At 57.4% G+C, this 23,264-nt stretch overlaps 1 protein-coding gene across 1 annotated transcript in view; it reads right to left on the reverse strand.

Moving 5' to 3' along the window:
* Positions 1 to 3,054: 3,054 nt before the first annotated feature.
* The window catches only part of SNX8 (sorting nexin 8), a 55,936-nt gene continuing 35,726 nt past the window's right edge, over positions 3,055 to 23,264 (reverse strand). Inside the window, exons 3-11 of the mRNA XM_025378476.1 lie at positions 22,160 to 22,277; positions 18,735 to 18,856; positions 16,019 to 16,099; positions 12,476 to 12,636; positions 11,066 to 11,198; positions 5,780 to 5,848; positions 5,411 to 5,560; positions 4,925 to 5,074; positions 3,055 to 3,221 (exon numbers count right to left, since the gene is read on the reverse strand). Coding sequence (XP_025234261.1) covers positions 3,108 to 3,221; positions 4,925 to 5,074; positions 5,411 to 5,560; positions 5,780 to 5,848; positions 11,066 to 11,198; positions 12,476 to 12,636; positions 16,019 to 16,099; positions 18,735 to 18,856; positions 22,160 to 22,277 — 1,098 coding nt within the window. The 3' untranslated portion in view covers positions 3,055 to 3,107. The remainder of the gene's footprint in view (positions 3,222 to 4,924; positions 5,075 to 5,410; positions 5,561 to 5,779; positions 5,849 to 11,065; positions 11,199 to 12,475; positions 12,637 to 16,018; positions 16,100 to 18,734; positions 18,857 to 22,159; positions 22,278 to 23,264) is intronic.

Genomic DNA, 23,264 nt, shown 5'->3' on the forward strand with positions numbered 1-23,264 from the left:
TATATTGGGTATTGATCCCTGCAGCCTCCTAAAGTGCTTTGGACATGAACAGACCCACAAAGCAAGAGCAAAGGCCTCAGACGCACAGAGCCGCCCTGACATCCATCCCTCAGCTCGGAGTCCCCGTGCCCCTTGTCAGAGCCCTAAACCTGTCTCCCTGCCCGCACTGTCTCCGGCAGACAAAGGGCAGCTGTCTGCACAGTGCCCCCCGAGTACGCAGGACACGAACCAGGAGGACCCAGTGAAAATGTCCCCTTTCACCATGATTGGCAGTCCCCCTCCCGCGGCCCCGCCAGCCGTCCTCGCAGGGCACATGGCATCTGGCATCTCCAGCAGCATCACACACAGCTGTCCCTGCCAGCTGGATGAGGCCGCAATGACCGGCACAGGCTTGGGCTTGGGCCTGGGCTTGGGCTTGGGCCATGGGCAGCAGGAGGGCTGGAGAGGCGTGCGGGGAACTCCCCTCCCTCCAGCACCGGACCTCCACCTGCAGCAGTAAACAGCCTCTCAGCGCCTGGGCCTGGGGACCTGCCCGGGCAGCACAGGGCGGAGGCCAAGGAGGAAGAAGAAAGGTGGCCTCTGCTGCCCCTGCCTGGCAGGCCTCTTCCTGCTGCCCTTTAGAAGGCACTGGGAGGGAGGTGTTCCAAAGCCAGTGCCCACCCCTCCACAGAGCCGACACCAGGGCACACAGGAAGTGACCACAGTCACACATGGAGGACAGGCTGCCCTCCAGCCCCCCCTTCACCCCGCCCTCCTGACCCTCGCACCCCTGCTCTCCAGGACCCGCTCTCCAGCCCCCCAACCCCTGCCCTCTTGCTGTCCTCACCCCTGCCCTCCTGTCCCCCCTCACCCCTGCCTTCCAGCCCCCCTTCACCCCTGCCTTCCTAACCCTCCTGCCCCCCTCACCCCCTGCTCTCCTGCCCCCCAACCCCTGCCCTCTTGCTCTCCTCACCCCTGCCCTCCTGTCCCCCCTCATCCCTGCCCTCTTGCTCTCTCCTCACCCCTGCCCTTCTGTACCCCCGACCCCTGCTCTCCTGCTCCCTCTCACCCCTCTTCTGCTCCACCTCACCCCTGCCCTCCTGTTCCCCCTCACCCCTGCCCTCCTGCTCCCTCCTCACCCCTGCCCTCTTGCTTTCCAGCTCTGTCCTCAGCCTCTGGATACGAGGACCCTGAGACCCTGATCCTGAAGTTTCCACCACAGGGAGATGCCACCAGGCATGTGGCCTCTCATACACTCACTGACCCCGGAGTCCCTGCCAGGAAAGCTCCTTCAGAAAAGCTCATTCTGAAGTTTTGCTCTCTCCTTGGAGGGCTGCGTCAGGAGCGCGTGCCTCGCCTACTCTGGAGACACAGAGGCCACAGCGCCTGACACCCGCCACGGCTCCCCACAGCCTCCGTGGTCCTGCAGCTGGACAGGCCCCAGGCAGGTGCAGGAAGGACGGAGAGTCCTTGCAGCCTTCTGCCCACACAGGGTCATGCTTCATGGCTCAAGTGTCACGGTGCCACTCATGCCAACTGAGAACCTGTCTCTGCAGAGGGGGGTCAGAAGGCAGCACAGCCCAAGACTCGAGTGGGCTAGGGACTCACAGGACAGCCCACCCACTGGGCTCCAAGGGGGAACATGCCCTCTGCTCATCTGGCCAGGAGGAAGCAGCCCAGCCCACAGCAGGAAGGCACCAGCAGAACCACAGGCCGGGCTGGGCCCGAGCCCCACAGCCCCCAAGTCAGCACAGCCGCTCCCTCTGGCTGGCTCACGGTGGACGACGGATCCCCTGCCTGTGAGGCACACACAGTCCCCTTTCCATCCCGGGGCCATGAGCTGCCCATAGGTACAGGAAGAAGGGAAGCGTCCTCCGTGAGAGGAGAGAACACCCCGGAGGCCAGCGAGCAGCTGCAGAAAGGAGGGACCTCGGAAAGCCTGGAGCCCGGAGGACCTCTTCCAGCACCTCCCCCCGGCCAGGGGGGGCCTCAGGCTCCAGAGAAGTGCAGGGGTCTAGGAGCCCAGCCTGGCTCCATGTGCCTTCCACAAAAGGGGTTTGGGGCAGGAGCAGACCCAGGCCTGAGGTGGACATTTCACCCCCCCACAGAGCTCAGGAGAATGGCCTTCCTCATCCAGAGAAGGCAAGGGGCCTGGAAGACCAGTCCCCTCTGTGGGCAGGTGGCCGGGACGGCAAGTGTGTAGCAAGAGGCTGGGAGGAGGGCTCTAGGCGCCTCAGAGAAGAAAATCCACTTAAAAAGGGGCTATCCCTCCTCTAAAGCCCCAGCTGGAATGGAACACACGTCCCCCACGCCCCCACCTGTCCTCTGCCAGCCCATCCAGCCTCAGTGCCGCACGGTGCAGACTCCAACACTGGTCACCAGAAATCAAGGGAGTCCAGGGGATGAGAACAGAGCCGCTGTAGCACCCGCGCTCAGAGCCGCAGCTCTCCGTCACGCCTTTGTCTTCCAGGCCTGAGACCACAAGCACACACAGGGTCATGGTGTGGACACAGGGGCACACATGGGGTCATGGTATGGGCACAGGGCATGAGGCCACTGGACCCCACAGGCCACTCCCAGACCAGGGCTCCTGGTGTTGACTGCAGCGAGTTCCCTAGAAAATTCACCGTGCGTGCCCTATGCCCGACGGCCCTCCCTCCCGGCCTTGGCACCACTGGCTGTCCCCTTGCTGTCCGTGGTCAGTCCCATGCCTGGGCTGCAGGGCGGCCCTGCCCTCTCTCTCTCCTCGGCTGACAGCACCATGACGCTGCCCCTCCCGACTGTTCCAGCACCTGGAGGCCCCGCCCCCACGCTCTCCCAAGCACAAACTCTATTAGATGAGAGATCCCTGCCTCCCGGCAGGGCTCTGGGTATCAGAAGAAAACCATTCCAGAGAACCCCACCACCCCTCTCCACCAGGCTAGCAGGCCACAGGGCGAAGGGCAGTGTGGCCCAGCTGCCCCTGTGGTCCATGGATGCCCCTCCCGACCCGCAGGCGTGAGCTCCTCTGCTCCGGCTGCAGCACGTGGTGGGGAGGGGAGCTGCCGTCCAAAGGGAATTACACCGGACACACCGTTTGGAAAGAGGTTTTAGTGCGGCCGCAGGGAGCACCACCTCAGCCTCAGGCGCTAGTGAGGACACAGGCCGTCCTCCGGCGGGGAACACGGTGGGGTCAGGGCACTGTGTGGTCCCGCAAAGAGGCAGCTGAGCTTGGGCCTCAGGTCGTTCCACACCTTGCTCATCTGGAAGGGAACACGAAGAGAACAACATCAGCAGGCGGGGCCGGGGCTGCTCCTCACGCTCTAATCCCAATTCCTTCCCCTGCCAGTGACAGGGAGGGAGAGGCCCTCGGGTGCATCAGCTGCTCGAACCTCTGGCAGAACCAGTACTGCCCATCCTGCACAGAGAAAGCCCAAACGAGGAGTGGACCAGCGACCTCATGTGACCTGTGGTCACAGACGCCCACGCCTCGGTCCCTGCACCCAGGACCAAAGGGCCGCAGATCTGCCTGCCGTGGAATCGTGAGAAACATTACTATCGCGTCATTGCCAGTACGTGCTCTAGCTGCCGTGCGGGCACTGGCCTCATGGAAGCCTTGACAGGTCAAACACCAAGGCCAGCCTGGGCAACATAGGGACACCCTGTCTCCACAGAAAATCAGAAATATTAGTCGGACGTGGTGGCGCCTGCCTGTGGTCCCAGCTACTCGGAAGGCTGGGGCTGCAGTGAGCTATGATGACACCACTGCCCTCCAGCTTGGGTGACAGAGCAAGACTCCATCTCAAAACCAAACAGCAAACCAGAAACACAGAGACCACATCCACCAAATCAGTAACACCCAAACCGAATGCAAACGGCAGCCCCACTCGCCAAGCACTTTGGGAACCAGGGTAAGGAACAGATGCTGTGGATGGAGGAGGGGAGCGTGGCAGTGAGGCAGGGGTCAGGCCAAGACCTGCCGGGCAGGGGCTCAGGTGGCCAGAGAAGGGCAGGGCGCACCCTGGGGGCCTGCAGGGGAGGCTGAGTCACTGGACCACAGAACACTCATCTCAGCATCACAGGACTGGAAATTCCTCATCACAATAAAAAACCTGGTAGGACTGGGGTTATGGCATCATGCCCCGGGCAGGACAGGGCCCCGCCTGTTGGTCACATTCCTTCACTGAGAACACACCCAGCCACTCACATGTCCAAGCCCAACCTGGTCCCTGAGACCCTGGCCGTGTCACAGTGATGCTCCTAATACAGCAGCTGTCCCCACCTCTCCAGCCGCACCACGGCCGCCTCCGGCCTGCCATTCCCAAACTGCCGGACGGCCCCCAAGGCACCAAGCACCTCCCGGGGACAGTGTGGAATCTCGTGACCATCCCAGACACTCGGTGCCGTTCAACACAAACCACAGACCACGGCTTCAAAACTGCTTGCAGCTACTTAATAAACAGAGTTTCAGCCGGGCACAGGGGCTCGCGCCTGTAATCGCAGCAGCGCTGCCGTGAGCTAGCCACCAGAAATCAAGGGAGGCTTCCCCCACGACCTTGGCAGCGTTTCTTCTCACAGGCTGAAGGAACCGCCATCTGGAGGAGGCTGGCCAGGGATCTTCGAAAAACACCCACCTAGGGCACTCCCAGGCGCCCAGAACCCTTCTCTCCGCCTCGGGGTGCTGGAGCCTCGGACTCCTCAAATCCCTCCAGAAGGCAAACTGTCCCTGTCTGCGCCTCCCTCCACCCTGCAGGAATCACTGGGGACACCCTCACGATTCTGATCTTGGCTACACAGGAGACTAGAAGATCTGGGTGAGCACCGTGTTCCAAGGCCCATAAGGACCCCAACTGCACTAAAATACCTCTCGAGGGTGGCCGGCCACCGCGCTGCCAGGCTGGAAGGAAGGGCGGCGGGAGAAAGAAAGGCCATGGCTGAGACAGCGGCCAGGGCAAGGCGGACTCACCTCCTTGTGCCCTTGGATCTGAGAGTTGACGAAGGCGCGGAGGATGTGGGAGGTGAGGGGCAGGTAGACGTGGATGAGCTGCGTCTCCTGGTGCAGGCAGTACAGGGAGAAGTAGTTCCGCAGCTCCATTGTCTGAATCGCGTTCTCCTGCTGCAAAGCAAACAGCCGCCCTTTGCGCCCAGCCGGCAACGGGAGCACCAAGGCCGGAACACCACCGCGCTCCCTGAGCCAGGACGGCCCCTTCTCCTTCAGCCTTCACCAGGCATTTGGAAGGTGGCGAGGTAAAGAGAGGGCCGGGGAGGGAGCGCCGGGCAGGGAGCCGCGTCACTCTGGGCACCCGGGCCGGCTCCCTGCCTCCACTGCACCCCCAGCTCTGTTCCAGACACATGGAGCCAACCCAGGGGAGCCCACCAGGACGGCTGTGGTCCCACCATGGCCAGGAAGGGAAAGGCTCCCACGGGCCTGCTCCGCCGCCACGCCACCCACCTCCACGATGCGGGACTCCAGCTGCTCCACGGACTCCGGCTCGCGGTTCTGCGCGGCGGCGCTCATCATTTGCCTCTTCATCAGGCTGTACTTGTGCAGCGCCCGCTGGTGCTTGTGCAGCACGCCCTTCTCATGCCGCTCGCACAGGTCCTGCCGGGCCAGGGGAGCCATTCGCCGCTGCCCTCAGTGTCCGCACCAGGCCCTGCGGAGCCGGCCGAGGGAAGCAGCCCCGCGAGACGGAAGGCCCCGTCTCCCCCTGCAGCCCGGGCTTCTCAGCTCCTCCTCCGTCTCCCAGGAGTTAGACCCTTGAAGGATCCTAAGATCATTCCTGAAAGTTCTGCCCCCAACCAAGGAGCAGCCAAGACTCACCTTATAGGACTGCAGCAGATCCAAGAAGAGGTTCAGCTTCTCCACCACGTCATTCTCTTCCTGCTTACCCTGGAAGGCGAGGGGGAGCTCACCCACGCGGATGCATACAGGACCCGGCCCCTGCCCGGGAACTCAGACCCAAGCCTGGCCTGGACCGGTTCCTTCCTCCCAGAGTCAGAGGGGCCCCCCAGAACCACCAGCCAGGTCTGCAGGGGGCCCGTTTCCCCACCGGCCCACCCATGACCAGGCAGAGACGCTTTCGAGCCCAGGAGTCTGGATGGGGAACAAGGCCTGCGTTCCCGCGGGACGGCTGCCCGCCCTCCTGCTCATCAGCCCGGCCTGCCGCGCCTGCCTCAGGCCTTCGCAAAGCCGGCCAATCTCCCGACACACACTGGGAGAGCCAGGCGCCCCCGACCCCCCACTCCTACGGCTCCATCAAGCACTGCGGAAAACCCGAGCTCCCATCGCATGCTGTGAGCTGTGTGGAAAACGTGGACGCCCGGGAGGGACACGGGGGAGAACGAGGGTGTGGTCTACGCATCAGTAACAGGAGAGAGAAACGCAGGCCTGGGAAGGGGGCGCAGGGTAGGAGAGACGGCAGCTGCAGGCAGGACGTGCTGCTGATGCAGGAAGAGAGGCGGCCGCCTCGGGCTGCACGCAGAAGCACCACACTCGGCGGCGGGGGTGGCGGTGGACACTGGCCCTCACACGAGGCTCTGTGCGGGCAGCACAGCCACAGAGAGAGCCCAACAGGGCAGTGAGTGCACAGCAAACGGCGGGCAGTCCTGGAGTGGAAGGGGGCCCCGTCATGGCAGAGGGATGCCCTGCTCCTAGGATCACCACAGCACCCGGGGACACGAGGTAGCCCCCACGGGCCGGACCCCACGCAGAAACTGCCTCCGCCGGCCCGGCTTTCACGGGTAGCAGCGCTCGGTGGGGGCGCAGGCCAGGCACAGTGCACAGGGCCGGACGCACAGTGCTCAGAGGCATCTGCGGTATGAAGAGTCCGTCCAAATCCCGGGGCTCCGGCTGCCACAGCGGGGAGCATCCAAGCTCTGGAGACAGCAGGGGTCCGGGGAAGGCAGTGGAGGGGGCAGCCCATCCACCACTGACCTGCACAGCTCACCACCGACCCCCCAGCCACAACCGCAACCAAGCCAGGCTGAGGGCAGGTATCCTGGGGAAACCCCCAACACCGACGCCTTCAGTCACACCCGGGCCCTGAAGGGCTCCGGTCCCCACAGCTCCCGCCCTCAGTCCCCGCAGCTCACTGAGCAGTTCAGGGAGACCACGCTCCCCCCACGATTCCCCGGGCTCCACCCGTGGCAGGGGTAGAAAGCTCACCCCACGCCCTGCACGTCAAGCTCAGCAGGAGACGGTGCAGGCAGAAGAAATGACAAGAAGGAGTTTTATGGGACACAGTCCTGGACTGGGAGCCAGGGGTGCTGCCCAGGCTCTGCTGTACCCCAGGGGACCCTAAGATACCCCTGTACCGCGGGAACGCAGGCCTTGTTCCCATCAAGACTCCTGGGCTCAAAGGCGTCTCCGCCTGGTCATGGGTGGGCTGGTGGGGAAGGGGGCCCCCTGCAGACCTGGCTGGTGGTTCTGGGGAGCCCCTCTGACTCTGGGAGGAAGGAACTGGCCCAGGCCAGACCTCAGGCCGACTGAACAAGGAAGCTCCCCAGCCAACAACCCCACACCCAAAGCAGCTGGGATTCCAGCCAGTAAAATGTGCCAGGAGAAGAGGTGTGCTAAGAGTTTCTAAAACTCAAGACGGAAAACGCCAGCTGACCACAGATGCCCAGCTCCCACCTGACCAGGCAGGGGCTCAGGAGAATGGAGGCTTATTCCCTGACCCAGCAGAAGGGGGGGAACTCGGGGGTCCCTCTGCTTGTGTCATTTGTCACCAAGTCCCGTCTGTGGTTCAGTGCTAGACAAGGCCCGAAACCAGGGGTGTCCAATGTTTTGGCTTCCCTGGGCCACACTGGAAGAAGAAGAATTGTCTTGAGCCACACATAAAATACACTAACACTGTGACAGCTGATGAGCAAAAGAGAGAGAGGGAGGGAGCGAGGGAGGGAGCGAGGGAGGGAGGGAAGGAAGGAAGGAAGGAAGGAAGGAAGGAAGGAAGGAAGGAAGGAAGGAAGGAAGGACGGAAGGAAGGAAGGAAGGAAGTCTGTGCATAAATCTCATGTTTTCAGAAAGTTTACAGATTTGGGGTTTTTTGAGACAGGGTCTTCCTCTGCTACCCAGGCTGGAATACAGTGGCGTGATCTCAGCTCACTGCAACCTCCGCCTCCCAGGTTCAAGCGATTCTCCTGCCTCAGCCTCCCGAGTAGCTGGGATTACAGGTGTGTGCCACTGTGCCTGGCTGATTTTTTGTATTTTTAGTAGAGATGGGGTTTCACCATGTTGGCCAGGCTGGTCTCGAACTCCTGACCTCAGGTGATCTGCCCATTTCAGCCTCCCAAAGTGCTGAGATTACAGACGTGAGCCACTGTTCCCGGCCAAGTTTACGGACTTGTGTTAGGCCACATTCAAAGCCATCCTGGGCCACATGCAGCCCGTAACCATCAATGCCTTTAACCAAGGCGAAGGCCCCATCACCGTGGAACACACAGACCCTACTCCGAGTCTCACGTGTCTTGCTGGGATATGGCTACCTTCAGCTCCTGATAGGTCTGGGGAGAGTAAAACTGGTGTAAGTACAAGCAGAATTAGGAAAAACGGTCCTCCCTGCCTCTGACTGAACAGCAAGGGTGAGATGGAACTTTTGCTGCATCAAATGAAAGGCCTCGAGGTTCATTCCACGTAAAAGCTCCATTTCACCACAACCAAGGACAGTGAAAGAGATTCAGGAAACAGCACTTCTCCAGACATTGCAGTCCCCAAACACAACTCATGAGATGTCCAAGAGTCACAGAGCTGGGCAAAACCTCAAGCCACAAACTCCTACTGCACCAGAAGCCTCAACCGTGGAAATGCGGCGTCCAGGGCTGAATCAGAAAAAACCTTGGAAATCACCTCATGAGTGATGCTGATCCTGCGCTCTGCAGAGCCCTGGGGCACTCTGGGTCCCCGCCGGCAGCCACCTGCTGCAGAGGGAGTGGAATGTGGCGAGGGTCTGGGTCCCTACGACAGGAACACCTTTTATGCTTTGCACACGGAGTTTGGAGGAAAGGGTCAGCAGGTTACAGAAACAGCTCTTTTGGCCGGGCACAGAGGCTCGTGCCTGTCATCCCAGCACTTTGGGAGGTCGAGGTGGGCGGATCACTTGAGGTCAGCAGTTTGAGACCAGCCCAGCCAACATGGTGAAACCCCGTCTCTACTAAAAATACAAAAATTAGCCAGGCGTGGTGGTGGGCACCTGTAATCCCAGCTACTCGGGAGGCTGAGGCAGGAGAATCGCTTGAACCCAGGAGGCAGAGGTTGTAGTGAGCCGAGATCACACCACTGCACTCCAGCCTGGGCGACAGAGCAAGACTGTATCTCAAAAAAATAAATAAATAAAAATAAGGAAATAGCTCTTTTAATAATATAGTCCAACCCCCTTGTATTTAATTGATGGGGAAACTGAGGCCTGGAGACCAAAGTAGCTTGAGCACAGTCACAGCACAGACACACGATGCCCAGGGCAGGTGGCCCTGAGCTCCTCTGTCTCTATGCTGACAAGCCCCCAGCCCCCCGTTCTCGGTCCCCTCCACCTGGGGGCAGTGGGCACACAGACCTGAAGACAGAATAGACTCAGCCCCAATCCACAGACAACAACAGTGCCCTCCCTCCGTTTCTAAAGGGAACACACAAGCACGGGGGCGGAAGAGGAAGAAAACCCAGGACTTTCCACACCAGCAAAGACATCAAATTTCCTCTTCAGCACGAAAAACGTCACGGGCACCTGAGCGCCCCGGTTCCAGCTTGAAAAGCCCCGACTCCACAGCATGTGGGTTCACCAAGCCATCAGGAGCTCCGGGGCTCAGCGGGGAGCGCGGCCCTCATGGGCATGATCTGATCACTTACTTCAAACCAATACAAGCAGCCTGGAGGCCACTTTCCCAAGAAATAGGAACTAGGTAGCAAGCTCCCACGTTCACAACTACGTCAGCTTTTTTTTATTTTTGAGACCGGGTCTCACTCTGTCGCCCAGGCTGGAGTGCAGTGGCACCATCACGGCTCACTGAAGCCTCTACCTCTTGGGTTCAGGTGATCCTCCTACCTCAGCCTCTTGAGTAGCTGGAACTACAGGCATGCACCACCACCCCTGGCTAATTTTTTTTTTTATAGAGATGAGATCTTGCTCTGTTGCCCAGGCTGGGTCTCGAACTCCTGGGCTCAAGCAGTCCTCCTGCCTCGGCCTCCCAAAGCACTGGGATGATAGGTGTGAGCCGCCATGCCCAGCCACTAATAGTTTTTTAACATAAAAGCACCCAGATGAGCTTTGCAGCGTGATAGTAAACACCGTATCTTCAAACTGATCCCAAACGACTCCAAGATCTTGGCGGATTTCTAAAAACAGCTTCTGCCCATGCAGCAGAAGCACTTCCTGAGGTTGTGTGTGGAGTGGGAGGTGGGAGCCTCTTGGGTGCTGGGGCTTCATCATCATTCTGATGAGTTAAGTCTCCAGTGCCAAATCCTAGTTGACTCAGACAGCAAAGTGGGAACTATCTGGTCCACCCAGGAGTATGCCTGGAAGCCTGAGATGATCTTTTCAAAGACAGAGTCTATCTTCTCTTCCAACCTCAGCAAAATCAACACTCAAGACTAGAGCCCTATCTGTTTTGTCACTGGCAACCCCTCTCGAAAGCATAAACACTCCTAGGGAGCCACCAGGAACAGATGGGGACAGGCAGCTCCCACCCAGGGCACAGCTGCTCACTCACTCAGCTCACAACTGGGAAGCTGGCCGGGCGCAGTGGCTCACGCCTGTAATCCCAGCACTTTGGGAGGCCGAGGTGGGCGGATCACCTGAGGTCAGGAGACCAGCCTGACCAACATGGTGAAACCTCGTCTCTATTAAAAATACAAAAAATCAGCCAGCCACGGTGGTGGACACCTGTAGTCCTAGCTACTCAGGAGGCTAAGGGAGGAGAATCACTTGAACCCGGGAGGCGGAGGTTGCAGTGAGCCGAGATCGCACCACAGCGCTCCAGCCTGGTGACACAGCGAGACTCCGTCTCAAAAAAACAAAACAAAAACAAACCGTGAAGCCCGTGTAAGCAGGAGGCGCTCCCCATGCCAAGGCATAGTGTGTTCTCTGGAACAGGCGCCTGGGAGAACCAATCCACTCACCTGTTGTGCGGCCTTATCGGCGAGCAGCGCGAATTCCACAGACAGGCCTTTCAGAGCCTGCTTCAGGGACCCCCAGGTGCTGCTGTTCAGAGCGGCCCAGGAGGGCAGCGGGGTTGTGTCGGACCCGATTGCACTGAGGGAGCAAGCACACGAGAGGAGACACTCAAGACCTGGAGCTCACCCCGCAGTCAAGCCTGGCATCCCCCGCCACAGACGTGCAGCTCTCAACACTGCGTCCTCCACGGCAACCTGCATGCTCCCCCGTCCTGTGCCCCTGCTGCTCAAAGAGTGGCCTGTGGGGACCCTGGAAGCCCAGGAGAAAGAGTGGCCCTGAGGCTGCACCCCAGGCCCTGCTGCATCTGTTCTTCCCTACCAGCCCCCAGGTGACATGTGTGCACAGGTAAGGGGCACTGCTGGGGGGAGCAGAGTCCTGGGTGGGGTCTCCCCTCCCCTCAGGCAAAGGAAGCATTGCCAGCCCATGGTCTGTTCTTCCCCAAGTCAAAGGGATCTTTTTTTCTTTTTTTGAGATGGAGTCTTGCTCTGTCGCCCAGGCTGGAGTGCAGTGGCACAATCTCAGCTCACTGCAACCTCCGCCTCCCAAGTTCAAGCAATTCTCCGCCTCAGCCTCCCAAGTAGCTGGGATTACAGGCGCCCACCACCATGCCCAGCTAATTTTTTTTTTTTTTTGTATTTTTAGTAGATAGGGAGTTTCACCATCTTGGTCAGGCTAGTCTTGAACTCCTGACCTCATGATCCACCCGCCTTGGCCTCCCAAAGTGCTGAGATTACAGGCGTGAGCCACCGTGCCCAGCCAGGGCTCTTTTTTTAATTTTTTTATTTTTTGAGATGAAGTTTCGCTCTTGTTGCCCATGCTGGAGTGCAATGGCACAATCTCGGCTCACTGCGATGTCCACCTCCTGGGTTCAAGCAATTCTCCTGCCTCAGCCTCCCGAGTAGCTGGGATTATAGGCATGTGCCACCACGACCAGCTAATTTTGTACTTTTTTAGCAGAGACAAGGTTTCATCATGTTGGTCAGGCTGGTCTCGAACTCCTGACCTCAAGTGATCCACCCACCTTGGCCTCCCAAAATGCTGGGATCACAGGCGTGAGCCACCCAGCCTGGCCTGGGATCTTTTTTTAAAGTCTCATCCTGACAGTGGGAAAACTACCAGACTAGAAACTGGTGAGCATTTACTCGTGCTCAGAAATCTGTGTTTCAGGGCTGAAATTCTCCCGTGTTTCTTCTAAATATGACCCCCCTGTGCCTGACCCACTTTCTGCCCCTTCTGGAGTGAAACAGGTCAGGATGCTGGTTATTACAGTAAATGCACTTTCTGCCCAAGCCCTTCACCAGCGTGGATTCCCGTCCCACCGTGCGTGCCCCTGCAGAAGCTGAAAGGTCACCTGCCTTAGCTCCTTCCCGAATATGAGAAGATCTGCCGCGTTGTCGATGGCCCGCGACGCAATCCGCTCGGCCCTGTCGCGAAGCTTGTGAAAGCTGTTGTAGATGTTCCGGATTAGCTCCCGGCTGATGGCAAACTGAGCCTGGATGTCAGCTGGGAGGAAGTCCTGACGTGATGCGGAGGGGGAGAAAGACTGTGTGTTACTCGCTGGGGAGCACCTGTCAGACGGGAGCAGCCAGTCCCCCAAAAGCTGAGCCACGGGAGACCCAGCAGGTCCATGAGCCACCCCGAGAGCCCAACTCCTCCAGGCCTGCAGGGATCACTCTGTACGTCCAAAAAAGAAACGAAAACCGTCATCACCCGCATGCCACAAACACGAAGACAAATGAGCCCTGGGATGAGGACCACAGAGTCCACTGAAATCCCATCACACCGGAAGACCTATCCAAAAACACTCAAATAAGGCCAGGGGCGGTCACTCACGCCTGTAATCCCAGCACTTTGGGAGGCCGAGGCGGGTGGATCACCTGAGGTCAGGAGTTCAAGACCAGCCTGACCAAAATGGTGAAACCCCGTCTCTACAAAAAATATAAAAATTAGCTGGGCATGGTGGCGGGCGCCTGTGATCCCAGTTACTCTGGAGGCTGAGACAGGAAAATTGCTTGAACCTGGGAGGCAGAGGTTGCAGTGAGCTGAGATCATACCACTGCACTCCAGTCTGGGCGACAGAGCAAGATTCTGTCTCAAAACAAACAAACCAACAAAACCCTCAAATAATCCCAGCACTCTGGGAGGCCGAGGTGGGTGGATCACGAGGTCAGGAGATCAAGACCACAGTGAAACCCCATCTCTACTAAAAATACAAAAAATTAGCCAGGCGTGGTGTTGGGCGCCTGTAGTCCCAGCTACTCGGGAGGCTGAGGCAGGAGAATGGCATGAACCCGGGAGGCGGAGCTTGCAGTGAGCCTTGATCGTGCCACTGCTCTCCAGCCTGGGCGACAGAGCGAGACTCCATCTCAAAAAATAATAATAATAATAATCTTTAGCTAGATACAGTGACTCACTCCTGTACCCCAGCACTCTGGGAGAGAGGCAAGAGGATCGCCAGAGCCTGGGAGTTTAAGAACAGCCTAGGCAACACAGTGAGACTCCATCTCTCCCAAAAAATCAAAAAATTAGCCAGGCGTGGTGGAGCGCCTGTGGTCCCAGGCGCTTACAGAGGGCTGAGCAGGAGGATCACTTGAGCCCAGGAGTTCCAGGCTGCAAAGAACCATGATCACAACACTGCAGTCCATCCTGGGGACCCTGTCTCCAGAAAACAACAAAAATAAAAACAAACAATCTTCAAGTGAAACACAATGAACATAAATCCCTGAAAGACTCTCCACATGGGGGGAAGGCCTCTTGTATGCCTCACTTATTCCCAAAGACTTTTTAGAAGCTTTGATACTAGCTACCAGTGTTCAGAAAACAGAAAGCTCAGTGAGTAAAATGAAGGTAAAAGATCTGGCCAGGCGTGGTGGCTCATGCCTATAATCCCAGTACTTTGCGGGGGCCATGCCAGGAGGACTGCTTGAGGCCAAGAGTTCAAGGCCAGCCTGGGCAACATAGTGAGACTTCATCTATACCAAAAACAAACAAATCAGCCAAGTGTTGTGGCACACGCCTGTAGTCCCAGCTGTTATGGGAGGCTGAGGTGGAAGAATCGCTGGAACCCGGCAGGTCAAGGCTGCAATGACCTATGATTGTGCCACTGCACTACAGCCTTGGGGATAGAGCAAGACCTTGTCTCAAAAAATAAAATAAAATAAAATTAGATTTTTTTATTTTTGTATGAAGAAGCAGGTTTTTTTCTGGGTTTTTTGTTGTTGCTATTGTTGTTTTTTTTTTTTTTTTTTTTTTTTTGAGACGGAGTCTTGCTCTGTAGCCCGGGCTGGAGTGCAGTGGCCGGATCTCAGCTCACTGCAAGCTCCGCCTCCCGGGTTCACGCCATTCTCCTGCCTCAGCCTCCGGAGTAGCTGGGACTACAGGCGCCCGCCACCTCGCCCGGCTAGTTTTTTGTATTTTTAGTAGAGACGGGGTTTCACCGTGATAGCCAGGATGGTCTCGATCTCCTGACCTCGTGATCCGCCTGTCTCGGCCTCCCAAAGTGCTGGGATTACAGGCTTGAGCCACCGCGCCCGGCCGCTATTGTTGTTTTTGAGACAGTCTGAGTCTGTTCCTCAGGCTGGAGTGCGGTAACATGACCTCGGCTCACTGCAGCCTCCGCCTCCTGGGTTCAAGTAATCTTCCTGCCTCAGTCTCCCAAGTAGCTGGGATTACAGGTGCCTGCCACCAGGCCTAGCTAATTTTTTTTTTTTTTTTTTTTTTTTTTGAGACGGAGTCTCGCTCTGTCACCCAGGCTGGAGTGCAGTGGCCGGATCTCAGCTCACTGCAAGCTCCGCCTCCCGGGTTCACGCCATTCTCCTGCCTCAGCCTCCAGAGTAGCTGGGACTACAGGCTCCCACCACCTCGCCCGGCTAGTTTTTTGTATTTTTTAGTAGAGACGGGGTTTCGCCGTGTTAGCCAGGATGGTCTCGATCTCCTGACCTCGTGATCCGCCCGTCTCGGCCTCCCAAAGTGCTGGGATTACAGGCTTGAGCCACCGCGCCCGGCCTTTTCTTTTTTTTGATGGAGTCTCTGTCACCCAGGCTAGAGTGCAGTGGCACATGATCTCGGCTCACTCGAACCTCTGCCTCCTGGGTTAAAGCGATTCTCCTGCCTCAGCCTCCCGAGTAGCTGGGATTACAGGTGTGCGCCATCGCACCTGGCTAATTTTTGCATTTTTAGTAGAGACGGGGTTTCACTATGTTAGGCTAGTCTTGAACTCCTGACCTCGTGATCCGCCCGCCTCGGCCTCCCAAAGTGCTAGGATTACAGGTGTGAGCTACCATGCCTGGCCAGTTTTTTGGGGTTTTTTTGTATTTTTATTAGAGATGGGGTTTTGCTATGTTGGCCAGGCTGGTCTCAGACTCCTGACCTCAAGTGATCCGACAGCCTCAGCCTCCCAAAGTGCTGGGATTACAGGCATGAGCCACCGTGCCGGCCTGAAGAAGAGGTTTAAAAAGAAAAAACAAAAAACAAAAAAACTACCCTAACCTTAGTCCTTTTTGGAAAAAGGCCAGATTTCAAACATTCAATCATAAACAGATGCAACAATGAATCCCCAGAAATCTGAAGAGGCAGTGACACAAGCATCCGGCTGTCTGAGTCACAGAAAGGGGCAGAGGGCACGGGGTGCCTGGAGGGCCTGAGGTCAGAGCTCAGCCACATCCCAGCCCTGCTGCTTAGAGGCTCGGGGCCTTGGCTCGCCGAGCCTGTTTCTCCATCCGTAAAACAGGCCTCCCAGCCCTGTGTCAGAGCAGCTGAAACGAGGGTTAAATGAGGAAACCATGCGACAGATGTCAGTATAATCCTTGCCACGCAGACGAGGCAGAATCACTACAAACGGTTAAAACTGTTGTTTCTCTGGTTAAAAAGGGAAGGACTCTTCAAAGTTAGAAAAATACCTTGGCCCTGGTAGCCAGCTTACAGTTCATGAATTCGTCCCCGACGCACTGTGCTGACTCCTTTAACTTGTTCTGCACATCCTGCAAAAGGAAAAGAGACAGCTTCACCCTCTTCTACAGGCAGCAAGAAAGCGGCTGTGGGGCGTGGGCCACTGTGCAGCGGAATGCCGTCCTTCCTCAGGAGAAACACATTTCCATATGTTGGCTTTGACATTAGGATTCTGCAATCTCTTGACTCTCCCTTAGGTGTTTTTCTCACCAAACAGAATGTCCTGGCTTCACAGCAGAAGCCCCACAAACCTGCAGCCTCTCTCCAGAGGCACAGCCACTCCATCCACAGACGGGGGGCGGCTCTGCAGAGAAACAGCCCCTCCATTCACAGACCTCCATCCACAGACCTCCATCCACAGACCTCCATCCACAGACGGGGGGCGGCTCTGCAGAGAAGCGACCCCTCCATCCACAGACCTCCATCCGCAGACGGGGGACAGCTCTCCAGAGAGACAGCCCCTCCATCCACAGACCTCCATACAGACGGGGGACAGCTCTGCAGAGAAACGGCCCCTCCATCCACAGACCTCCATCCGCAGACGGGGGGCGGCTCTGCAGAGAAACGACCCCTCCATCCACAGACCTCCATCCGCAGATGGGGGGAGGCTCTCCAGAGAGACAGCCACTCCATCCACAGACCTCCATCTGCAGATTGGGGGCGGCTCTGCAGAGAAACAGCCCCTCCGTCCACAGACCTCCATCCGCAGACAGGGGAGGCTGTGCAGAGAAACAGCCACTCCATCCACAGACCAGAGGCGGCTCTGCAGAGAAACGGCCCCTCCATCCACAGACGGGGGGCGGCATCAGCCCCGGAGACAGACGGCAGATACTTGAGACCCTGGTAGGTTCCAAAAGCGCAACAGAACAGGGCAAAAGCGTCTTCCTTCCTGGGAATGCATGCCTGGCGCCAGGGACACCAGAGCCCAGGGAGCTGCTGGGCAGAGGAAGGACAGGCCCAGCCACTAGCACTGGAGCCCTCTCATCTGAACGAGGCTTCCTGGGCAAAGCCATGCCTGAAAATCAGGAGCCACCCAGGAGATACAAGGGGAAACCCTAATAGGCAGCTGTTGACGTGTCCAGGAATTCTCAAATTTCAGAGATGCCTTGATGATCATCTGACTCAACTCTCATTTTACAAAAAACAAAAACCTGAGGCCCAGCATGATGCATGCCTGTAGTACCAGCTACTCAGAGCCTGAGGCGGGAGGATCACTTAGAGCCCAGGAGTTCAGGGCCAGCCCGGGTAACATAGTGAGACCCCATCTTTAAAAACAGAAAGCAAGCAAGAAAACTGAGGCCGGGAAGTGACAGAGAATGATACCTGTGGAAAGGCCACAGGGCGCATCCTACCCCCAGAACAGGGGTATCGCCCGCCTGTGACCCACGGCACCCCTCCCCACCGCCCCTCCCAGGTCCTGCCACATTCCTCTTCTGACAATCCAGATCGCCTTCCAAAGGAAGGTTTCCACCCCTAGGGCTCAAAAGGTCCCACTGTGTGCTCCAGACATCCCCGGGCGCATCCCAGAGACACCCCAGGCACAGGGCGAAGGCCCCTCTGCCTCCGAGAGAAATGAAGACAAAAGGAAGCAAGGCTTGTGTGAAGTCAGCCTGGGAGAGGGGGTGTCTTCCTGCAGCAGGGACACGGGCAGGGGCCCTCAGGTGCCCATTCAAGAAGGGCTTTCCAGAAAACAGAGGAGAGCCTGGAAACCTCTATTCCAGTGGAGCCCCCGCCCCTCCGCTCACAGGGAGAGGGTCCTGCAGGCACAGGCAGAGGAAAAGCACCTGACCCGCCTTCCCTGGAGGGGCTGGCGGCTGCTTCCTCCTGCAGGAAATAGGAGATGTGCTGCAGGGTTGGTATTTTTGTTTTGTTTTGTTTTTTGTTTTCTTGAGACAGGGTCTCGCTCTGTCGCCCAGGCTGGAGTGCAGTGGCACAATCACAGCTCACTGCAAGCTCCACCTCCCGGGTTCAAGGGATTCTCATGCCTCACCTCCCGAGTGACTGGGATTACAGGTGTGCACCACCATGCCTGGCCTCAGTTTCATTTTGTTTTGGCAGAGACAAAGTCTCTCTATGTTGCCCAGGCTGGTCTCAAACGCCTGGGCTTAAGGGACCATCTGGCCTCGGCCTCTCAAAGCGCTGGGATGAGAGGCGTGGGTCACCGTGCCCACAAGCTATAGCTTCTTGACACACACTAAAGCTGTGCCGCAGCAGCTGGGAGGAAGGAACCCCCGCTCGGACCTGGACGGAGCGCGTGTACAAGAAGTTAATTCCCGGCTGCAGGTCTGTGCTGTGGCTCTGACAAGGAGACTCAGCCTGTGTTCCAGTGGTCCCTAGTCAGACAGGGCCTTGTTTTAAGTAAACACTTCTTCCCATCTGGAGTCTCTGGCACCTCCCTAAACCCTCCAAAACATCCAGCCTAAATCCTCAAAGTGACCACAGAGACCCATGATCTCCACACGGATTTACAAAATCCTGCAAAGTCAACACCAGGGACACCTCTGAAAATCACATTCAGACTGTTATATGGAGACGAAAGAAGTCTTGTCCGTGTCATTCCTGCTGGGCGTCCAACGAGGGACCAGGAGGACAAGAAACCAAACCTGAGAAAGGAAAGGGCGGGTCCGGAGGCTCGGGACCTCCCGGGGCCAGGGCAGACACACTCACCGAGCCACTGAAGGACAGGAAGAGCTTGAGGACCACATCCTCGGAGAACAGGGGGTGCCGTGCCACCAGGTTGACGAAGCGCTTCAGGGCTCTCCTCCTGGCCTCGATGAACTCCCTGTCGGCTGGAGGAGGGCACGGGGTCACTGGACAGAGTCCAGGGTGCCGGCCCCCATCTGCTCTGGGCGAGTTCTCAAAACTCTCCCTACAGGCGGCAGAGCGCCCAGCGGCTAGCGGAGGGCACTGGCCGGGCCCCCAGTGCTGCTCGGACAATGGGTCTGAAAAAGCTAGAGCCACACTCCCAGTTGCCCCCTCCGGCCACACACACTTGGATCCAGGAGCTGCCAGGGAAAACCACAGATCTGCTTGTCTCCATCGGGAGTCCTGGGAACCACGAGAGCGGTCGCTTTGATCACCTCCATTAAAGACATCCTCCAGAATCCCCTCCTGGCACTTCTCTCCGCAAACGAATGGGTTTTGCTACGCTCCAACACTAACGCAACCCAGGTTTTTTTTTTTTTGAGACAGAGTTTCACTCTTGTTGCCCAGGCTGGAGTGCAGTGGCACAATCTTGGCTCACTGCAACCTCCACCTCCCAGGTTCAAGCGATTCTCCTGTCTCAGCCTCTGGAATTAGCTGGGATGACAGGTGCCCGCCACCACACCCGGCTAATTTTTGTATTTTTAGTAGAGATGGGGTTTCACCATGTTGGTCAGGCTGGTCTCCAACTCCCGACCTCAGGTGATCTGCCCACTTCGGCCTCCCAAAGTGCTGAGATTACAGGCGTGAGCCACTGCACCCGGCCGAGTTTTTCTATTCACTGTGCTTATAACTCACTCTGCAAAGGATCCAATTACTCATTGCTTTCATTCAGGTTAAATATTTTCACTCTAAAGGGAAAAAAAGTAAAAGCATATACTGATGCATTCAGGACATTTCAGTATGAACACAAATAAAAATGGTATTTAAGTACTTTTTTTTCTTTTTTGAGACGGAGTTTCGCTCTTGTCACCCAGGCTGGAGTGCAGTGGTGTCATCTCGGCTCACTGCAACCACCGCCTCCCAGGTTAAGGGATTCTCCTGCCTCAGTCTCCCAACTAGCTGGGATTACAGGCATGTGCCACCAGCACCCAGCCTTTAAATACTACTTTAATGTATTAAGAAATACAGTCAGGGCCGGGCGCGGTGGCTCAAGCCTGTAATCCCAGCACTTTGGGAGGCCGAGACGGGTGGATCACGTGGTCCGGAGATCCAGACCATCCTGGCTAACACGGTGAAACCCCGTCTCTACTAAAAAATACAAAAAACTAGCCGGGCGAGGTGGCGGGCGCCTGTGGTCCCAGCTACGCGGGAGGCTGAGGCAGGAGAATGGCGTGAACCCGGGAGGCGGAGCTTGCAGTGAGCTGAGATCCGGCCACTGCACTCCAGCCCGGGTGACAGAGCGAGACTCCGTCTCAAAAAAAAAAAAAAAAAAAAAAGAAATACAGTCAGGTTCGATGGCCCACGCCTGTAATCCCAGCATCTTGGGAGGCTGAGGAGGGCAGATCACATGAGACCAAGGAGTTCTACATCAGCCTGGCCAGCGTAGCGAAACCCTGTCTCTAAAAAAAGACATAAAAGAGGCCGAGCACTGTGGCTCACGCCTGTAATCCCAGCACTTTGGGAGGCCGAGGGAGGCGGATCACGAGGTCAGGAGATTGAGACCATCCTGGCTAACACGGTGAAACCCCCGCCTCTGCTAAAAGTACAAAATACTAGCCGGGCGTGGTGGCGGGCGCCTGTAGTCCCAGCTACTTGGGTGGCTGAGGCGGGAGAATGGCGTGAACCTGGGAGGCGGAGCTTGCAGCGAGCCGAGATTGCACCACTGCACTCCAGCCTGGGCGACAGAGCAAGACTCTGTCTCAAAAAAAAAAAAGAAAAGAAAGAAAACAAATACAGGCCAGGCGTAGTGGCTCACGCCTGTAATCCTAGCACTTTGGGAGGCCGAGGCAGGTGAATTACCTGAGATCAGGAGTTCAAGACCAGCCTAGGCCATGTGGTGAAACCTGTCACTACAAAAATACAAATATGAGCTGGGCACAGCGGCACGTGTCTATAATCCCAGCTACTTGGGAGGCTGAGGCACGAGAATCACTTGAACCCAGGAGACAGAGGCTGCAGTGAGCCGAGATTGTACCACTGCACTCCAACCTGGGCAACAGAGTGAGACTCTGTCTCAAAAAAAAAAAAAAAAGAAAAGAAATACAGTTGGCTGGGGCTTCCCTCCTGGCTCAAGACTGGCAGGCCTCTTCCGATGAGGCTGCGCTTCCGTAACGCGCAAGTGGTGCAGCACGTGTGTGCGGTTTCCAGGTGCTGAACACCAGCCAGCGCTCAGCAACTCGGATGCCCAGGTCTGAGCCAGCGTCCCACATCCCTGTTGCGTCCTCTGCTCTCTGCTTCCCTGAGCGCCCACATGCCCTTCAGCGTGATCAGAATGATCTGCTCTGTGGCGTTCACACAGGATGGGGAGAAAATCACACCATCAGACCCCGAGCTGCTCAGTGACCGGCGAGAGGCAGAAGCACTTATGCACCATTGTACGATTTCAGATGCGGGGAACCAGCCACTGTGTTAGCTCTGATGCTGCGCCCCCGTCCAGGACAGGGTGACTGTGGAAGGGCTGGGAACGGCGGAAAGCCAGGATCAAGCTCTAAGCACTTGCCTCCCCAGCATGTTTTATTCAGAATTGGAGGAACGGGCTGAGGGAGAGACCCCCAGTGAGATCAGAGCTGGCAGCCGCGGTCCACGTGCTCTGCAGCCCGGGGGGGACACAGGCCTGGGGAGGGGCTCCCAGGTCATCTGTGATCTCCCACCTGGCCCAAGGCCATCTTCAGGCAGAGGTGAAGGTGAGGCAGCCGCATGCTGTCTTTTCTCTCCTGCAAGACGCAGCTTACATTTCCTACTTGCACAACTTCTGTTCTCTTCCATGAGGTCAACGAGTGCTCCCATGGTACCCAAGGCTCAGGCTCCCATGGCTTTGCAGATGCCGGCAGGGCAATGCCAGCCAGGTGAGTACACAGTGCTCCTGGCAGTCCTCCTGGGAGCTCTCGGGGGCCCTGGCCACTGCACTCTGGAGAGGGGAAGTGGGGTTCTCTTTCACACCTGCACAGCAAGGGCTTCCCCACCTGTCAGTCATCCAGGTCATCCAGTTGAAGGCTCCAGTGGGCCAAGGATGCCGGGTGCCAGTCTCCCTGCCTGCACCAAGGCTGCACTCAAGCCATAGCTCTGCCCCAGATGCCAAAAGGCTGGAGTTTCCCTGCAGCCCTGCACCTGCCTAGTCTACAGTGGGCTCCATCCCTGAGCTGGGACCACAGGGTGGGCTCACGCCCTCCACCCCCAGTGGGCAGCATGCCCCCTCCACCCCCGGTGGGCAGCACGCCCAGCTTTACCTCCCAGCATTCTCTTGGGTGGCAGGGCAGGCACCATACGGTAGGGAAACTTGTGCAGGAGCATCTCCTGGAAGACCACAAAGTCATTGTACCGTCTGTACACGGAGGACTTGAAGCGCTGCAAGAGAAGGTTCAGTGCTTAGATCTGACATTGGAAACCACGCCGCCTCATCACTTCCCCTCAACAGAGCCCAGGAAAACAGCAGCACCACGTGCATCTCCTCTCACCAGGCCTTTACTAAACGAAGAAATCCTGTAATGCCTTCGTGTATGGCAATGCAACTTTTAAACTCTTAGGCCGGGCGCGGTGGCTCCTGCCTGTATTCCCAGCACTCTGGGAGGTCGAGGCAGGTGGATCACCTGAGGTCAGGAGTTCGAGACCAGCCTGGCCAACATGGCAAAATCCCATCTCTACTAAAAATACAAAAATTAGCTGGGTGTGGTGGTGGGCAGCTGTAGTCCCAGCTACTTTGGAGGCTGAGGCAGGAGAATCCCTTGAACCCCAGAGACGCAGGTTGCAGTGAACCGAGATCGCGCCACTGCACTCTAGCCTGGGCGACAAAGCAAGACTTTGTGTCAAAAAAATTAAAAAAAAAAAAAAAATTAAGCAAACGATATGAGGCACAGCAGCTTCCCACCTGGTCAGTGGCTGGCCCATTACACACACATCGGGGGTGACCAAACTGCCTCCTTGACAAATGCTACCTGCGTGGCAATGAATTTACTTAAGGGACGGGCAGCTTAGTAAGACTGGAAGAAAGGCCAGCTGCTGGCTCCTGGCAGGGAACAGCACGTCCCACACCCTCACAGCTGCCTCGCCCCCAGGCTGCCGGGCCCCAGAAGGAAGGGCTGGCTCGCTCCGCTCCCCCGAAGCATCCCACCGGCTGGTCCACATCTCCGACTGTGGCCCAGAGGGCCAGGAACCACGGCAATGCCAGACAGCAAGGCGGCTTTGACACGGTCCTCGAAGGGAATCCTCCCCTCTCTGACCCCCTTCGTCCTTTACTGACAACCATTTGAACCGTGTGGCCACAGGCTCTGGAACACAATGAAGCAGAGCAGAGCAGACGGCAGGGTAGGGAGACCTGCTCGCTCGTCCTTAAGG

Source organism: Theropithecus gelada, chromosome 3 (genome assembly GCF_003255815.1).
Source record: "Theropithecus gelada isolate Dixy chromosome 3, Tgel_1.0, whole genome shotgun sequence".
In the NCBI taxonomy this organism is placed as follows: domain Eukaryota; kingdom Metazoa; phylum Chordata; class Mammalia; order Primates; family Cercopithecidae; genus Theropithecus; species Theropithecus gelada.